The following is a 15,827-nucleotide window of genomic DNA, read 5'->3' on the forward strand; positions in this document are numbered from 1 at the left end:
TGAATATTGTGCTTGATTAATGTCTAACTTCTCACAGAAGCCTCACATTTGGGTATAAAAGGGTGCATTCAGTTAGTTATTTGCCAAATAAATAAATACATTTTTAGTTGTAAAGAAGTTTTTGAAAGATTTCTAAAGGTTTCTGGTTTTTATGACAGGTGGTCGAAATAAATTCATATGCAGTGTTTCTCAAACAGTATTAAAAAATACGTAAGGTGATCCCTATGATCCCTATCTTTTATTTTGTAGGTAAGAGAAGCAACCTCTGTAGTTCAGCTTCCCGTCTGAGTTTCGTCACGTCTTTATTTTGAAAGGCTGTACCGGAACTTGAGTCTTACATGTCCAACCCTCGTCTGACTTGACGTCGCTCTGTTGCCTGACGTAAATACCTTGGTGCTGCTGTATGAGCGCTCACACACTGAGCGCGTGTGATGGGAGACTCGGTGCCTGCGCCTGTCGCTCACTCAGCGATATTTTCACTCATTTTTTTCCTCTCCGTGTTTTTGTGCGAAGAATAAAATGAATTAACTTTTATTTTATTTTTTAAATGCAGAACTCTGAAAAGTGGAAGAGGAGACTCGCTGCGCAGCTCAATGTCAGTATTGAGTATTGCCTAATTTATGTTTGGGAAATTACGCATCGATCGCAGAGTATCTGAACCATGACAGACGAGTGAGGTGACTTCGCCAAAATGCCTGTTAATTGGAATATAACTTTTTCACGGCGGTCCTATGGAATATAGTCCGATTCTACACAGTCTACATGTTGTGCCATCACCCCACGTGAAAAACAAACTCTTTGTATTTTGCATAATGTTGTCCCTCTGGGTCTATATGATTTACTGTTGTGTCGGCTACTGCTCGACGATGCCAAACCCGACTTACGGCTCCGTGAACAGACACGAGAGCAACGCAGAGGTGAGTGACAGCCAGGCGGGCTCCTCTTTAGGTGCGTCCAGGGACTTACTGAATAACGAGAACGATTTGGACAGCAGAGGAGAGGAGTGGGACGACATTAGAGGCGAGACCAAGGCGCTGGATGATAATGCCATGTCAAGCTTCCTCAATGAGTCGGAAAGTAAAAAGTTGCCGCAGGCGATCATCATCGGGGTGAAGAAAGGAGGGACCCGGGCACTGCTGGAGTTTCTGCGCCTGCATCCAGACATCAGAGCAGTGGGAGCCGAGCCGCACTTCTTTGACCGCAACTACGATAAAGGACTGGAGTGGTACAGGTACATCACATTTTTATTATTATTATTATTATTATTATTATTATTATCAATAATAAACAGAGGAGGTGCAATGTTTACTCATTTTCTGGAGTTTATACATGCGTAATTTCGCGTCGTTATGATGGCTCTGCGGAAGTCACAACTCATGGTTGTGGTAAACCTTGTTTATGCCAGGACTGAACAAACAAACACTGCCTCTGTCAGTTCACGCAACTTTTATATGATTTAACTGAAGCCACAAGACAGTAACAAGCACGAACATGAATGTAATTAAGCAAATATAATTAAGCAAATCATCTTATCTCTGGCTGTGATCATTAAAGCAAGCCCATGCATTTTAAATAAAGACTTTGCTCCCTATGTTCCTAAGTCTTCTTAAGCCAGAAGTGAAGTGTAAAGGCTGCAAAAGTTATTAACTTCCATCAGATTTTTGGCAGCATTTTTTGTGAGAAAATAAAACGGTGATGGTGTAATACAATTTAGGAAAAGTTCCTTCAACTGAAAAAAAAAACAGAATTTGTCCAGAAATTCAACATGTGCTGGTATTTATGTCAGTCTGCGTCAAAAGGAGAATAGTGATAAATTGACACTTCAGGCCTCATTTCACTGCAGAAACAAAACAGTGAGTGAAACAAAAATGTACATGCAGTATACATGTATACCTGCTTCTAAATAATACAGAATTCACAATAATACATTGTAAGTATAAAAGAGTGTATAGAAATTAAACCGACTCTTTGAGAGAAAAAAAAAAAGAAAACTGGTGATAAAATTGTGTGAATACCTTACAAACGGTCGCGGCGTATTCACTATAATAAAACAGGATCAATCAGTTTCATCATTTCATCAAAATTGTCAGGTTTTATCAGTACATGATGTCATCGCAGGTCACTGTGCACGACCACATCCATCACGTACACGCACTTCTGCTAAGATTCAAACTTTAAGTTTGTGCCATTTTAGGCAACTCCTCTCTGCCATGTTGATTTTTCAACAGCCAATTTCCTGTTTGTTTGCACGACCTTCACCTCCGTGTTCCTGGAACTTACATGTGTCCTTGGATCTGACATGCATGGTGGCACCAGGCAGAAAAAGAAAAAAAAACGAAAAAAAGAGAAACAACCTGAATTCTGGATGCATTTCAAACTAAGAGCATTTAGTCTATGGTTAGGAGACGGCAAGTTGGATCATGTTGGGAATTTTCTCATCAACTGGGAGATTAATTAAGGAATATGACTTCCAGGGTATATATTCCGTGGCAGTAATTTGTTTTGATTGGCAGTGTCAGAACAAAAAACACCTTAAGCACTTATGTCAGCATGTTGCCCTTACACCATACACGACATGTCAACATACAAGCGCTTATAGATGTTTGACAGAAAAGACAGTATCAACAGATATCGTTCATCTTTTTATGCTCAGTCACGAACGCCTTCCAGCCACATTGTTAGTAAGAGATACTCTGCTGTTTCATGTGTCCGTTTGACTGAGCCGGGGGATTAACAGGAAATGTCAAAGGACCTACACTCCGTTACAACTCCATAAAGCTACAATAGGGGAAGTGAAGCATTGTTCAAAGGAGTTCTCGCTTAAGCTCCTTTTAAGAATTTCCGGGCAGGTTCAACGGATTTCTTTTTTTTTTATAGATGATCACTCTTTGAAGAGTGGTCTTTTGTCCATCTCTACTGAGCAACAAGAACACACTGGTATTGTGCCATCTATGTAGTTTTTTTAGTAAGTCTTTATGCTGTTTTTACAATCCACAAGTGATGCACGAGTCGGCGCCGCATGTGAGGAATGAGTCATGTCTTAGCTGTCAAGCAAATATTAAAAAAAATAATAACATTGAATCAATGGTCAAAAAGCAGATGTATATAATTGAGATGTTAGCTTCTTGTTAGCCTTGGGGGAGAAGCATTTCTTCTTTGGACATGCGTAGTGAAGGATTGTCTCCTGCAAAGTTAATCTGGCTAATTAAAACAGCTTGGCTTGAGTTGTCACAGTACGAGCACTGACCTCATACAAATACAGCCCAGACTTTTCAGGTCTCGTGGAGTTTCGAGAAACTCACGCTAAGTTTTACGGAGAAGCGCGTTGTTGTGCAACACATTCTGACACAATCTTGTGCCGTGTTGTCATCACTTGAGCTCCAAGAAGTGGTAAAGCTGTAACATATAACTCGGCGAAGATGGCCATTGATTTGTTTGCCCATATGTTTCACTCCAATGCCCCAGACTAACAATGGGGAGCAGGAGCTTGGGGGAGAGGGGCTGTTCTCTGGGTGGGCTTATCAGTTCCTGTGGTGGCATTGAGTTGTGCCCACACCATTTATCTGCTGTGATTGGTGTGTCCATCCTGGAGGAGGACCACTGTGTCCATCCTGACGGAGCCCCACATAGAGGAGAGGCCCCTGCACAGCAGGACGGCGACCACAACACAGCACTTTTTCAGTCACGGAGGAAAAAGAGAAAAATGGGGAAGACAATTGTGCACACTTTCTTGCACTGAGCGATTCCCTGAAATCCGTGGGAACAGCTTCCTCCTCGACGTCCCTCCTTTTTTTCCACCCCCAGCACGATTCTCACTTCCTCTTATATGTGTTGTTGTGACAGTTACACAGCTCATCAAATTTACGCATGATCCATATATAGAACAATGAGTGGCCTTCTTACTAACTTACTGAGGGTGACAGAGATGATGGCTTTATTCTCCTCCGAGCCCCAGGGCAGCTTAGATGCAGGCCAGTGGCAGCTAGAGGGCAGTAAATTTAAAGTGAGTCTTTAGAAAGTAGCAAGAGTATTATGGAGCTCCATGAAAGGGGATGCTGGAGAACCCCTGAGGTCTGCATTAACCCCGACAATAAAGGAGCAGACAATTAGTGTGAAACATGTTTTCTCTCCCTTCACTTTGTATGCAAATGTTCTCAGAAGGGTGAAAGTGTCCTTTGACGGAGCCCAGCAGGAGTTCGTCAGAAAGAGCATTCATTGGAACCTGGCCAAGAAAAGACTTCACTGGAGCTTTTTTAGCTGGAAAGTTGACTTTCAGAATGCTTTGTGAGTGAAGATGCATTTCCCAACACATGGGATCATTTGAGTCCTTTGGTTTTGGTTTTGCTTACTCAACACTTTTGGCTTTTTTTTGTTTTCTTCTTTTTTTTTTAGGAACATTGAGATTTTAAACTAAAGCGTCAGCTCATTGACAACAAGTAAGAATCATCTCATGTATGTGAGAATGAGGTGGAGCATTGAAAGAGGTCACTGGGGTTTTGTGTCGATTAAAAAAGGGTCTATGGAACTGCAAAAAAAAATCAGACTTCATCTGTTTTTTCCCATAATAGAATAGAATGAGCCTAGCGTACCACGGCTAAGTCAACGAACTTGTCAATAATGGTAATGTGCAACCCCCTCTCTCTCCATTCTGGAGATTGAGGATTTAATTTGCTCCAACAATCCCCCGGGCTTGTTCTCGAGGCAATTTGTCAAACCGCAGCACTTATTACAGCACTTTGTAAACACCAAAATAAAGCAAGTTCACTCCATTATATCCCCTTGAGTTGTTGACTTCCTCATCCCTCCAGCTTCCTGCGAGTGTGTTGTTTCCTGCCTCTGTGTTGTACTCTCTGACAGCATGTCAGTCTTTCTGTAGACACCACCTGTCTGTCTGTCTGTCTGTCTGTCTGTCTCAGCTATCTTTGTATTTGCTTCTTTTGAAGTCTTGTTTGCTTTTCCTGATCGTCTTAGTTCATACCTGGCAGTAACGTGACGTGACGTGATCCCGAGTGGACAGCTCAGAGATTGTCAGGGTTCATACCTGGCATTGGAGAGCGCCTCTGACTGCGTGTCAAGTGACCGCTTGTGATTGGATCTCCCTTTTCCACTTGATATGTAAACAGACATCGTCCATCGTTTTCAAGTTTGCAAATAGCAGATGTGTAGCTTTTGGTTTTTAAGCAGTGGAAGGCGGCGGTTAAGACAATAATTAGGTTTTCTTAATGTCATGTAAACACGTTATTCGGACTAAAATCGAGCTCGTCTTACCCTGGATTTCCACTGGACGCGGAACGGCCGCGGAACGGCCGCGGCGCGGTTCTGCTTCGTCCTCTCCCAAACGTCAATCCCCACCGGGCGCGTTACGGCAGCGGCGCGGAGCCTTGGGAGCCAGCGGTATTCACGGAAGATCGCGCGATAATCTCGAACGGACGCGAGATCCCGCGATAGACTGTGTGTATAAAGGAAACAACAACAACACAGCTTCTTTCATTTCTCCACTTCCATAATCAGTCTCTCGTCGTCCATTGTCTCCGAGACCCTCGGATCAAATGACTGTTGACCTGGGAGCACCGGTTATGACGTAACGTTGAGGTGAAGTTGTGACCTGCGTATTGTGTTTTATTTTGAAAGGGGGGCGGAAGTGTTTTACTTTGATACTGTGTCGGACTTCCTGTCTTGTGCGATCTGCTTCGTTGAAATTTACGAGGTTCAGCAGCGGCAACGGAAAAAATAGAACTGATTCCTATCGATAGCGCTGCGGCGCGGCGAGCCGCTTCTGGGCCGCTGCTGATCCGCGCCGCAGCGCGGCCGGTGGGAATGCTCACATTGATTAGAATGGAAGCGATTTGCAACGGCTACCGCTCCGCGGCCGTTCCGCGGCCGTTCCGCGTCCAGTGGAAATCCAGGGTGAGTCTAACTAACATACCTGGATAATGCGATTCAAAGTCCGATTACTCCTGCATGTATGAGCCGGACTTTGACCTGGAAATAGAAGGAGATGATGTATAAACTGCAGTACTGTTGCCAGAAAAGAACAAACAACACGATGGCGTCAGCAAGAGTGAAAGCTACGGAGAAGACCCACTTCTGGACTGACGAAGACACAAGATTTATGAGTATGTGACATACAGAACCACAGCACGATCCATCTCGCCGTTCGCCGTTCGTTTTTCTGTGACGTGAAGGTCAACAGGAAATCGATTCTCTCCTCTGCATGTACTCGGACTCGGCAAGTTGTCTTAAACTGTGCATGTAAACGTACAGAGTGGCTCAGGAAGCACCGGCCACGTGTGTCTCAGACCTCCTCTGAAGCCAGACTTCCACACACGACTACATTTTCATTTGAAAACAGCATTTTTAACATGAAAAACACAATCTAGGAGCGTTTCAGCTCAGTATCAAAAAAGTTATTTATGCTCATACAAACATGCCTAGTAAAAATCTGGGTATTTATTTACGTGCCAGTGTAAACAGGAAACTACTTGTTGACAAAATGGCGACGAGAGTCAGAGCAGGGATTTCTTTTATTCGACCGACAACAAGATTAAACTGAAAGTAAGTGTTGAGATTTGTGCTCACATATGATTGTCCATTCTGGCTGATAAGAACGAGAATGTCAAAGTAAAGGTCTAAAATGCAGCCCTGGAGTTATCAAACTACAACACGGCCAGATTTGTTTTTAAATGTATTTGTTTTAGGGTTTCTAAAGCGTTGGGGCTAGTGTGAACGGCAGGTGTATCCAGAGCAGAATGATTATGAGATGTGGATGCAGCCTGAATGTAACGAGCGATCGCATCTATCTCATTGTGTCCTCAGCGTTTTAGAGCAGCAATTTTGTCACGGCAAGAGCTGCAAGTTACAAACGTACACATCAAATGAATTTGCTTATTCAAATTCACATCATCACCTTAGTGGGTGTTTTAACCCTAACCCTAAAAAAAAAGTATGCAACGTTCCTATGTTTTGAAATGTTAAAACACCTAACATAAATGATCCAGTATCTTAAATACATATAGTATGCATTATTGGTACCAGATACCAGATTTCTGTACTGTTTTTCTTGGCTGTAGATGTTTCACTGTTTTGTTTTGTTTTTCCTCTGGAGGCTGTGTCATTTCTATTGTTCATTCCATATTTCTTCACCACTTCATTCCAAGAAATGGCATGGGAGCTCACATAATTATATAGCATCTTTGTCTTTTTAAAGCAAGTTTTCATTACCATCGATACAAAAGCTGCGTTGTTTGTTTCCTTGACCTCTATACCAATGTGACCTTGTCACATTTCTTTGCACTCGATAGGACGTTAATTCTGCTCGTTATTCAGTGCTCTTTTGCATTGCAATCCTACAAATGCATTTGATAAAATGATAGATTTTAAATGGATGTGCGCTTGACTTGCCAGGGCTGCAAAGATCAGTTTCATCACTCCAGGACTTTCAGTTACCGTTTAATTGAGGTGGTGTTACTGATTCACTGTTGGCTCAAGTTTCTATTGCTCACAGACTAGGATCGCCGTAATGTCCCCAATAATGCTGAGCTGATAGGATACTATAGTATTGCTATCGTCCTGATATTGGCCAGATATCAGTCAGTACTGATGTTTCCATGCACAGTTTAATCAAGCTAAGGTCGTAGTCCGACAAAGACAGGCAATCGGACAACTTGCCGAGTCAGAGTATACATGCGGAGGAGAAAATCAATTTGTTGTATCTTTCTATAAGCTATAAGCTAGTATTGAATCAGCTTCCTGTTGACCTTTATGTCACTGAAAGACAAACAGCGAGATAGACAGATGGATCGTGCTGTGGGTCCAAATTAGATTGAGCACAGCTCTTGTATTTGCTGTGTTGTCCAAACGAAGACGCTGTCTGATTTCAGTACTGCAGTTTATATGTCATCTTCTTCCACTTCCGGATAGAACGTCTGACTCCAGTCCGACTAACCGTGCACATGCTGGAGTAATCTGACTAGGAATCGCATGATCCAAGTATGTTAGTCCGACTAAGACTAGCTCGATTTCAGTCGATTTCAACACGTTTACATGGCGTTAAGAAAAACCAAATTTGTGTCTTAGACTAAAATCAAACTTTCAACATGCATGTAAACACACTGACCGAAATTGGAATTCGAGAAAAAAGAAAAAGTAAAATCTGATGCTACCTGAAAAACCCCAAATATGACATAAATACGATTCCTAGTAGCTCTGGTAGCATCTTCTCCAGAAACTCAACAACATACCCTTCTTCACAGCCCTCAAGAAACTCTCAAAAGTTGCAGCTTATTTCTTCGCCCTTGTGTCAATAAATCACCATCACCATCAAACCATTTACACATTTCGGTCCATCTGAAACATAGCGATCGGAGGGTCAGAGCCTTAGGGCCGTGGAGATGACTGCTAATTACACAGTGATGCCAGGAGCCCTCAATCTAAGCGGCCATCTTCCGGTCAGCGTCACATGACCCCTAGGTATGATTATGTACACAAGTGCTGTTTATCCCAACACATTGTTTTTAATTTTCCCAGTTCTGATTATGTTTTATGTTCTCTATTACCGTGTTCAGTGTGAGCGGTTCACATTTTTCCAGGACTGCCATTGTGAAAAAAAGAGTGCTCTCTGGTTCTGTAAACAACCAACTGTCAGAGGTTTTATGTGTTAATGCAAGGTTGACATTTGTGTGAGGGAAGCCAGGCTAATTCACACAGTGTTCCTATTCTTCCCCCACTCTCTTTAAAAATGGGCCTGTCTCCATTAGACAGCCAGGAGGCCTTCAATTTTGCACACTGGAAGTAATAATGGAGGAAGTGAAAAAGCCATTGTCATTGTTGAGGAATGCTGCAGAGTGTTGTTTAGCGTCATCCAAGAAGTCCTGAGTGCAAAGCGCGATGGCACTGACTTTCATACGGATGATAAGACAGGCGGCATTGGTCACAGTACACCTTCACTGGAGCTGCTATCCGCTTTGACGTCTGTCTGGAACTTGTCTCATGGTAAATCAGTCTGATTATTCTGAGTGCTCGCATACCACCACCTCTCATCCTGCGTTTGAGAAGGGGAACGATTCCCACAGTAGAATCAGCGAAACGGCCTCGGAGCTGCAGTCTAAGATTATGACTCATATCATTAGATAATCCAAGTCCCGTGTCACAGTGGTTTGAAGAGCTGAACTATAGATGCCAATTAGAGTCAGTCAAGCAGACAACTGCAGGATAAAATGAAAAAAAAAATAAAAATCTTATCTTGGGTTTTCTGCCCTGTACTTTTCCCTTACTTTGGTGAACTCATTAGCGAGTGCATAATCCAGGAGCCACGTGCCACAGTGTTGTAAATCCCTACCTTTAAACCTGCTTTATCAATGCCTTACCATACACACTTAATTACCCCATTTAACATAGAAGCACTTGTCGGGAATACATTTTTAAATAAAGAGTGTTCTATTCCACTAAGCTAGGTGGCGCTATGCCCTCATTCAGCTTGTCCATATAAGATGATTTCTGCTTCAGCTGTTAGTGAGTTGTTAGCATGTCGAGCACCAGTCCAAGTTCCTACAATCCCAATCCATTACATTTAAAATATTCATCAGGTCTTTAAGCAGGAAGAGCATAAACTTGGTTTCCTTGTCTGTCCAAACAAATGTTTTTGTTGCTGTTGTGTTCATCCTCTGTGCACTGGCTTCTTCTATTATTTCCGGGCCAAAGCTGTGGGGTGGAAACTGTGGAGCATGTGCAGAGAGTCAAGGACAGCTTGAGTCTAATGGTGCTTTTCCAGTATACAGTTGTAACACGGCTCGACGCGGCTCGGCTCTGCACAAACTGTTGACGAGCAAAGCGGTTATTTTCCTTGCACTGAATCATTAAGAATCAGTCAATTAAAAAGATTTGATCAGTACTTCTTGCATGACCAGAACGCAGACTCGCCAAATACACCAGACTCCTCTGCTAAAGGTTACAATTTTAGAAATGTCCTTGCTAAATGTTGACGACACTTCTGTTGAAGCTACGTTTAATATTGGCTCAGCTCGCTTGTAGCCTCTCCAGAGCAGGTATTAAACGGTAGCAGGTACTTTCGCTAGTGGAAAAGCAAAGAAGAGTCGAGCCGTGCCGTGCCGAGCCTTGCCCTGCTACAACTGCTACAGTGGAAAAGTGCCATAACTGAACTTATACATGAAGTGGCAATTAGACTCCCAACTGCAGTATCTGTGTGTGTGTGTGAGTTGAGAAATTAGATTCAGTGCAATGTCAGACTAACTTAATAGACATGTACTGTCAGCCAGTTTTATGTACACACTCAATGACCCAGTCGACAAGTTATACAACACACCGATCATGCATTAATATCTGTCTGTAGGTTGAAGCCGGTGTGATTTATCTTGTGCTACTGCTGCCGACACGGCAGCTCACATGAAAGTTACATTTTGGCCTCAAGGTCGGAAGTGTCAACCTGTGCAGTCTCCATCCTCTCCAACCTGATTCCATCTAATCCTCTTTTCACTCCTCCTCTGTCTCTTGTTTTATTTCACTCTCTTAGCTCCCTTATCCCCCACCCACACTGTCTGTTATCGTCCCGGCCATGCGCTGTTCTCCTGTGAGTGTAGCAGGACAGGTTGAAGGGCACGGGATGCCTATGTGGAAGTGCAACCGTCGATATAGATTCATGCCAATTGTGGCAATTATTTGAAGAAACTCCTCCAGGTTTAGATTTACTTTGTCATGACGGCATTGTAAATTGCAAAATTCATAAAGGGGCAAACGTTGACAGGTTGTGCCGCAGTTTTCTCGTCTCGAAGCTGAATGATGCTGCCTTTGCATGGCTGATTGATAGATGAGGATGCACAAAAACCTATTGGTTCTCAGTAACATGGTTTATTAAGCAGAACAAATTGTGAAAGCTTGCTACATCTGCCCCCCCCAAGGCCACTATCTCACTCTTAGCTCATTCAGAGATGTTCTCTGTCTCTTCTGTGATGAATAATGCATGTAGTTCTCACACAGATTGTTTTGCTCGGCGACTACTGTAAGCGGAAGTTTGGTTGGTGGTAGGTTTTTGAGTCCCTTGAGGCCCCAGGAAAGGTGTACGGCTTGTGTGTATCTAGGAGATACAGTTGATAATTGCAGGGGGGGGGGGTTCCTGGTGGAGATGTTAGTGTCTGTTGTACCTATTACCTCAAGTAGTTTGGTTTTTTTTCCACTGCATACAATAGTGGCTGTGGCTCTTAGGGGGAGAAAAGTGGAATAAATGAGTAAGACAAGAGTAAGTCTCCACATAAAGGGTTAGGAAAGGAAAAAGACAGTGATGTTAGGGGATGATATCGCACAAGTAAGCAGATGTGTCTGTGTGGCACTGCTGGGGTATGGGTGATGATGACTACCTTTCCCACAATCACTAAAGCTTTTCCCTTATACTGCTTAGCACGGCAAAATCATAGACCATTTTCTGCTCACTTACACCTATTTATGAGATAAAAACTGCTGTTTTTGGAGAGGGATATTGAGGCTCCTTGTGCATGCATTAACAGATGGAGGGAGATTATGGCATCAATTCAATGTCATGGCCCCTCTGCTTTTCTGTTGTTTGATACAGAAACTCGGCGGAATGCCAGGAATTTAATCGAGATAGTGTAACAGTTTGAGTTTGACATTTTAACAGACTTAAACCCACTTGTGAACACATGACATCACAGCATGGCTCTCATACAGTGCAGCAGAATACGCTTTATCTGCACTCAGACACACTGAGCTCAGCCAATGTCTGAGAATATTGATAAAGAGATCAAACATTTATACCTATTCTACTCATAGTAAGAAAATGTTCCTAGTTCCTAAATAAAGGTTACTATTCTGGTAAAGTCGTATTTGGTACATAATGTATTCAAGTAATGTAGTGGAAAAAGAAAAGACATATTGCAATATGTTGTTGTCCTGGCCTGTGAGACATGATTATTGACATACTGTCACCAAATATTGATTTGATATTCATTTAAAAAAAAATATGGCACTCTACACAGATTTCTTTGCCAATTTAAATCACTAGTGTCACTTCTTTCTTAAACTCCTCGCGGTGATTCTTGTTGCAAGAGTGAGGTTAATGTGAACGGAAGCTAAGCTATGGAGAGTGGTGAAAAGCACACCTACGGACAATTTACCTCACCCCCAAATCTACATTTTTTTGGACTTTGGGAGGAAAGCAGAGAACGTGGCAGAAACCCACGCACACATGGGGAAAACATGCAAACTCCATGCAGAAAGGCCCTTGTTCTGAGTCCTCACAGATATTTCATTTTTCTATTTAAGGTTGACGCTTCCAAGCTCCAGCACCTCACCTAAGTCTTTATACTGGGTGAACTCTGATGTACATTTCTCTAAAACAGTCTCAGAACACAATTCAAATGTAATTTAGATGATCAATTCCTACATTTGTGGAGTTTGTGTTGTGTTCCAAAGCAAGGTTTTTGTCTGTGTTGTTGCTGCATGGATAACACTGACTCTCATCGTTGTGACCCATCTCTCTCTTTCTCCTCTCTCTCTCTCTCTCTCTCTCTCTCTCTTTCCCACTCACTCCCTCCAAAGACAAGCCAGCCACCCAGTCAGCCAACAAGGCAGTGGAGCAGCCTCTAATGCTGTGGTGTGTTTGGCTTAGCCCTAATCCCCCTTGGCTCACTTTAGCCATTATCCAGTCAGGGCTGCAGTTAACAGGCTATATTATGATCAAGCTGCGACGTCCAGGGTCAACAAGAATATGCAGTTACGGGAATACGCTGCTCCAAAGATTTGCATTTTTCTCCTCTCAGGAATGTAACACCTCTCTAAATCTTCCTCAAGTGTAGTCATAGACCTATGTCTTGGCATGATATTAAGAGTCATAATGCTGCCTATTCAGAGTTAAACCACCTTTTGTATAATGTAATGAAGGTGTGGAATGTTTCAATGTGAGGATCTTGGAGGGTTTGAAGGAGGATCGAGGTCTTAAGGTTGATTAAATGCAGCACCAGGAGATGAACGTCTTCCTCCGGGCTTTGTACTTCAAACATGTCGTGAACCGTGTACTGTCCTCACACGCAATCACACATCCCTGTCACTTTAGGTGCGCTCCCTTATCACGGACGTCTGCAGGTCTTGATCGAGACTGTAAAAAAAACTGTAGTGTGTAACCTTTAAATACAAACAAATGTCATGTTACATTCAAGCCGTTATCGAATAAGCCGATCAGCTCCACCTGAGTCTCGCAATTAGTACGTTACCATACACGGTTAAGATGAGCAATGATGTCGTTCTGTTGATCTACTTCCCTTGTCCCAGTATACAAGTGGGGAATTGATTTATTGAATCAAGCCTGTGGAGCACCTTCCTTCCATCCACAAATTAAGAAATATCCAAGTCTTTAAGCTGATAGGGTGTATATTTGATCTCATCTGTCAAAAATAATTACCGCCTTGAATTTTGCCATATATTGTTGTTGTTGTCTTACTCTTCTGTTTATGAGCTTCTTCTATTACTCCCGGGATTAAGCCGGGGGGTGTGAATGTGGAACAGTGATTGTAAAGCAAATAAAAATCCATATGTTTGTGTGTCCTTTGGTAGGGAATTGATGCCCAAATCATCAGAGGGTCAGCTGACCATGGAGAAGACCCCCAGCTACTATGTCACCAAGGAGGTCCCTGCGCGAATATACACAATGTCTAAAGACACAAAACTGATCGTAGTCGTCCGGGATCCGGTCACACGGGCCATCTCAGATTATACCCAGACCCGCTCCAAGAAGCCGGACATCCCGTCGTTCGAGAGCCTGACCTTTAAGAACATGTCAGCGGGTCTGATTGACACAACGTGGAGCGCTGTTCAAATCGGCATGTACGCCAAGCACCTCGAGCGCTGGCTCCAGTTCTTTCCGATGGAGCAGCTGCTGTTTGTGAGTGGAGAGCGTTTGATCAGCGACCCCGCAGGTGAGATGACTCGGGTTCAGGACTTTCTCAGGATCAGGAGGGTGGTGACGGAGAAGCATTTCCACTTTAACCCAGCGAAAGGCTTCCCCTGCCTTAAGAGACCCGAGGGGAACAGCAAGCCACACTGCCTGGGCAAAACCAAAGGCAGGACCCATCCTAATATTAACCCCGAGGTGGTTCAGAAACTAAGGGATTTTTATAAACCCTTTAACAGCAAATTTTACAAGATGACTGGTCATGACTTTGGCTGGAACTGAGATGAAAACTACAATGACTTTTGCTGGTCCCTTGTATGTGTATGTGTGTTTTTTTTTATTTTTATTTTTTTAAACCATGCTGGAGATATTGTTATACATTGTATATAGAGTATTTGGTGGATATGTAAAAAGTCAGAAGTCTATTTTATGATAATTTATTATGGAGAATATTAACTCACTGAGCTGCCTAAACAGGTTCATTCATAATTCATTCATAACACTTTCCATCCCGTTCCAACTCTCATTACATAAATAAACATGTTTTATATAAAAAGCACAACGTTTTTACGGGTATTAAGATCAGGGTCAGTTTCCTTACTTTAACATTCCTAGATGTCGCTTTAGCTTCACCTCGAACGGGAAGTGATCCAACTTCCCAAACAACCAATAATATCCCTTTAACATTTGCCTGACCCTCAGAGGTCCATGGGCCCACTTAGTCAGGTCGATACGGGCCTCAGCTGATCCAGTGCCACTGCAGGTGGATCAATACAGTAATAGCTCCTAATCATGTCAGTTAAACCTGAGTGATGGCACTGCCTTGATCTCTGGAGCACCGCAATAAAACCGGGATCCATTAATGACAGCAAGTTTACGGTTGACCCTCGAGCCAACTTCGAGTTAATATAATAACACATGGTAAATTTCCACTGCAGTGTTTTGACTTAACCACTATTTATACCGCTTCTACAAAGGAATGTTGATTGGGATCCAATACAGACTCCTGTCACGATGGGTTTCTTGGATGGTTTTATCCTCTTTTTTTTTTTTCTCAAATTCATTTCTCAAAATTCCAAAGCGTTCATTGCTCTTCCCCGAACAGCATACAAATCGAAAGACTCGCGTCTCACTGATCGGTACTGAAAAGGCACATGTGGGTGTTTCTGTGCAGCCTCAGCTATTACTAAATCAGTATACATATTTGTATTGTAATATCAGTTACAGCTGATGAGAATTAAAAAACAAACCTACCTTCAGTCAATATTTCATTTTCATGTAGGGTTGAGTTTTATTCAACCTTTTTTTTTTTTTTTTCTCCTTCGTCAGCATTTGAACACACATCAGTTCACAATGACCAGGTTGTTATCGAGGCACTGCTTTGCTGTACAAACATGAGAAGCAGGTTTGCAGACTGAGATGACTGACTGAGAAGAGGTGTTGTCACGTCAAGCAAAAAAATAAATGTTGTACCAGAAGCGCATCTGTCTTCTTTGACTGTTGTTATAATGCAAATGTACCTGCTGAATATGTTAAAGATGTGTCTACAAAGTCATACGTGTAAAGACTTTCCGGATAACGCCGAGTCAAACGTTATTGTCAATGATCACGCTAATTAGCACCGTGCCGTTAACTACATTTAGCTGCCTCAGCCTCCTGCTGCCACCAATGAGGGGAGGAGGGGGTTTAGTTGCCATGAGCCTAACAATCACATAACAAGAGTGTCAGGTGTCTCATATGGTGGAGAAGTGTCATATTATGAAAAACACTGGCATTCCATCATGTCCCCGGATGACACTTAACACTCCACACGCCACAATACGATGTGAGCTCAGGTTTCAAGCCACTTTTTTTTTGGACGGATGTAAACATTCTTCTTATTCTTCTATTTTTGTTCAGCCATGACCTGAAG

At 42.7% G+C, this 15,827-nt stretch overlaps 1 protein-coding gene across 1 annotated transcript; it reads left to right on the forward strand.

Annotated features, from left to right (window-relative positions):
• The first annotated feature begins 405 nt into the window (after positions 1-405).
• Positions 406-15,394, forward strand: hs3st3b1a (heparan sulfate (glucosamine) 3-O-sulfotransferase 3B1a). Its single transcript, XM_058654655.1, has 2 exons — positions 406-1,231; positions 13,579-15,394. The coding sequence occupies exons 1-2, from the start codon at positions 732-734 to the stop codon at positions 14,195-14,197; spliced, it is 1,119 nt and encodes a 372-aa protein (XP_058510638.1). The 5' UTR covers positions 406-731; the 3' UTR covers positions 14,198-15,394.
• The last annotated feature ends 433 nt before the right edge of the window (positions 15,395-15,827 follow it).

Source organism: Solea solea, chromosome 16, assembly GCF_958295425.1.
Source record: "Solea solea chromosome 16, fSolSol10.1, whole genome shotgun sequence".
In the NCBI taxonomy this organism is placed as follows: domain Eukaryota; kingdom Metazoa; phylum Chordata; class Actinopteri; order Pleuronectiformes; family Soleidae; genus Solea; species Solea solea.

Bases quoted from the DNA above. Each gene is read 5' to 3' on its own strand.
- hs3st3b1a (XM_058654655.1), top strand. From the start codon at position 732: ATGGAATATAGTCCGATTCTACACAGTCTACATGTTGTGCCATCACCC. The intron at 1,232-13,578 runs GTACATCACATT...GTCCTTTGGTAG, and splicing joins AAAGGACTGGAGTGGTACAG to GGAATTGATGCCCAAATCAT.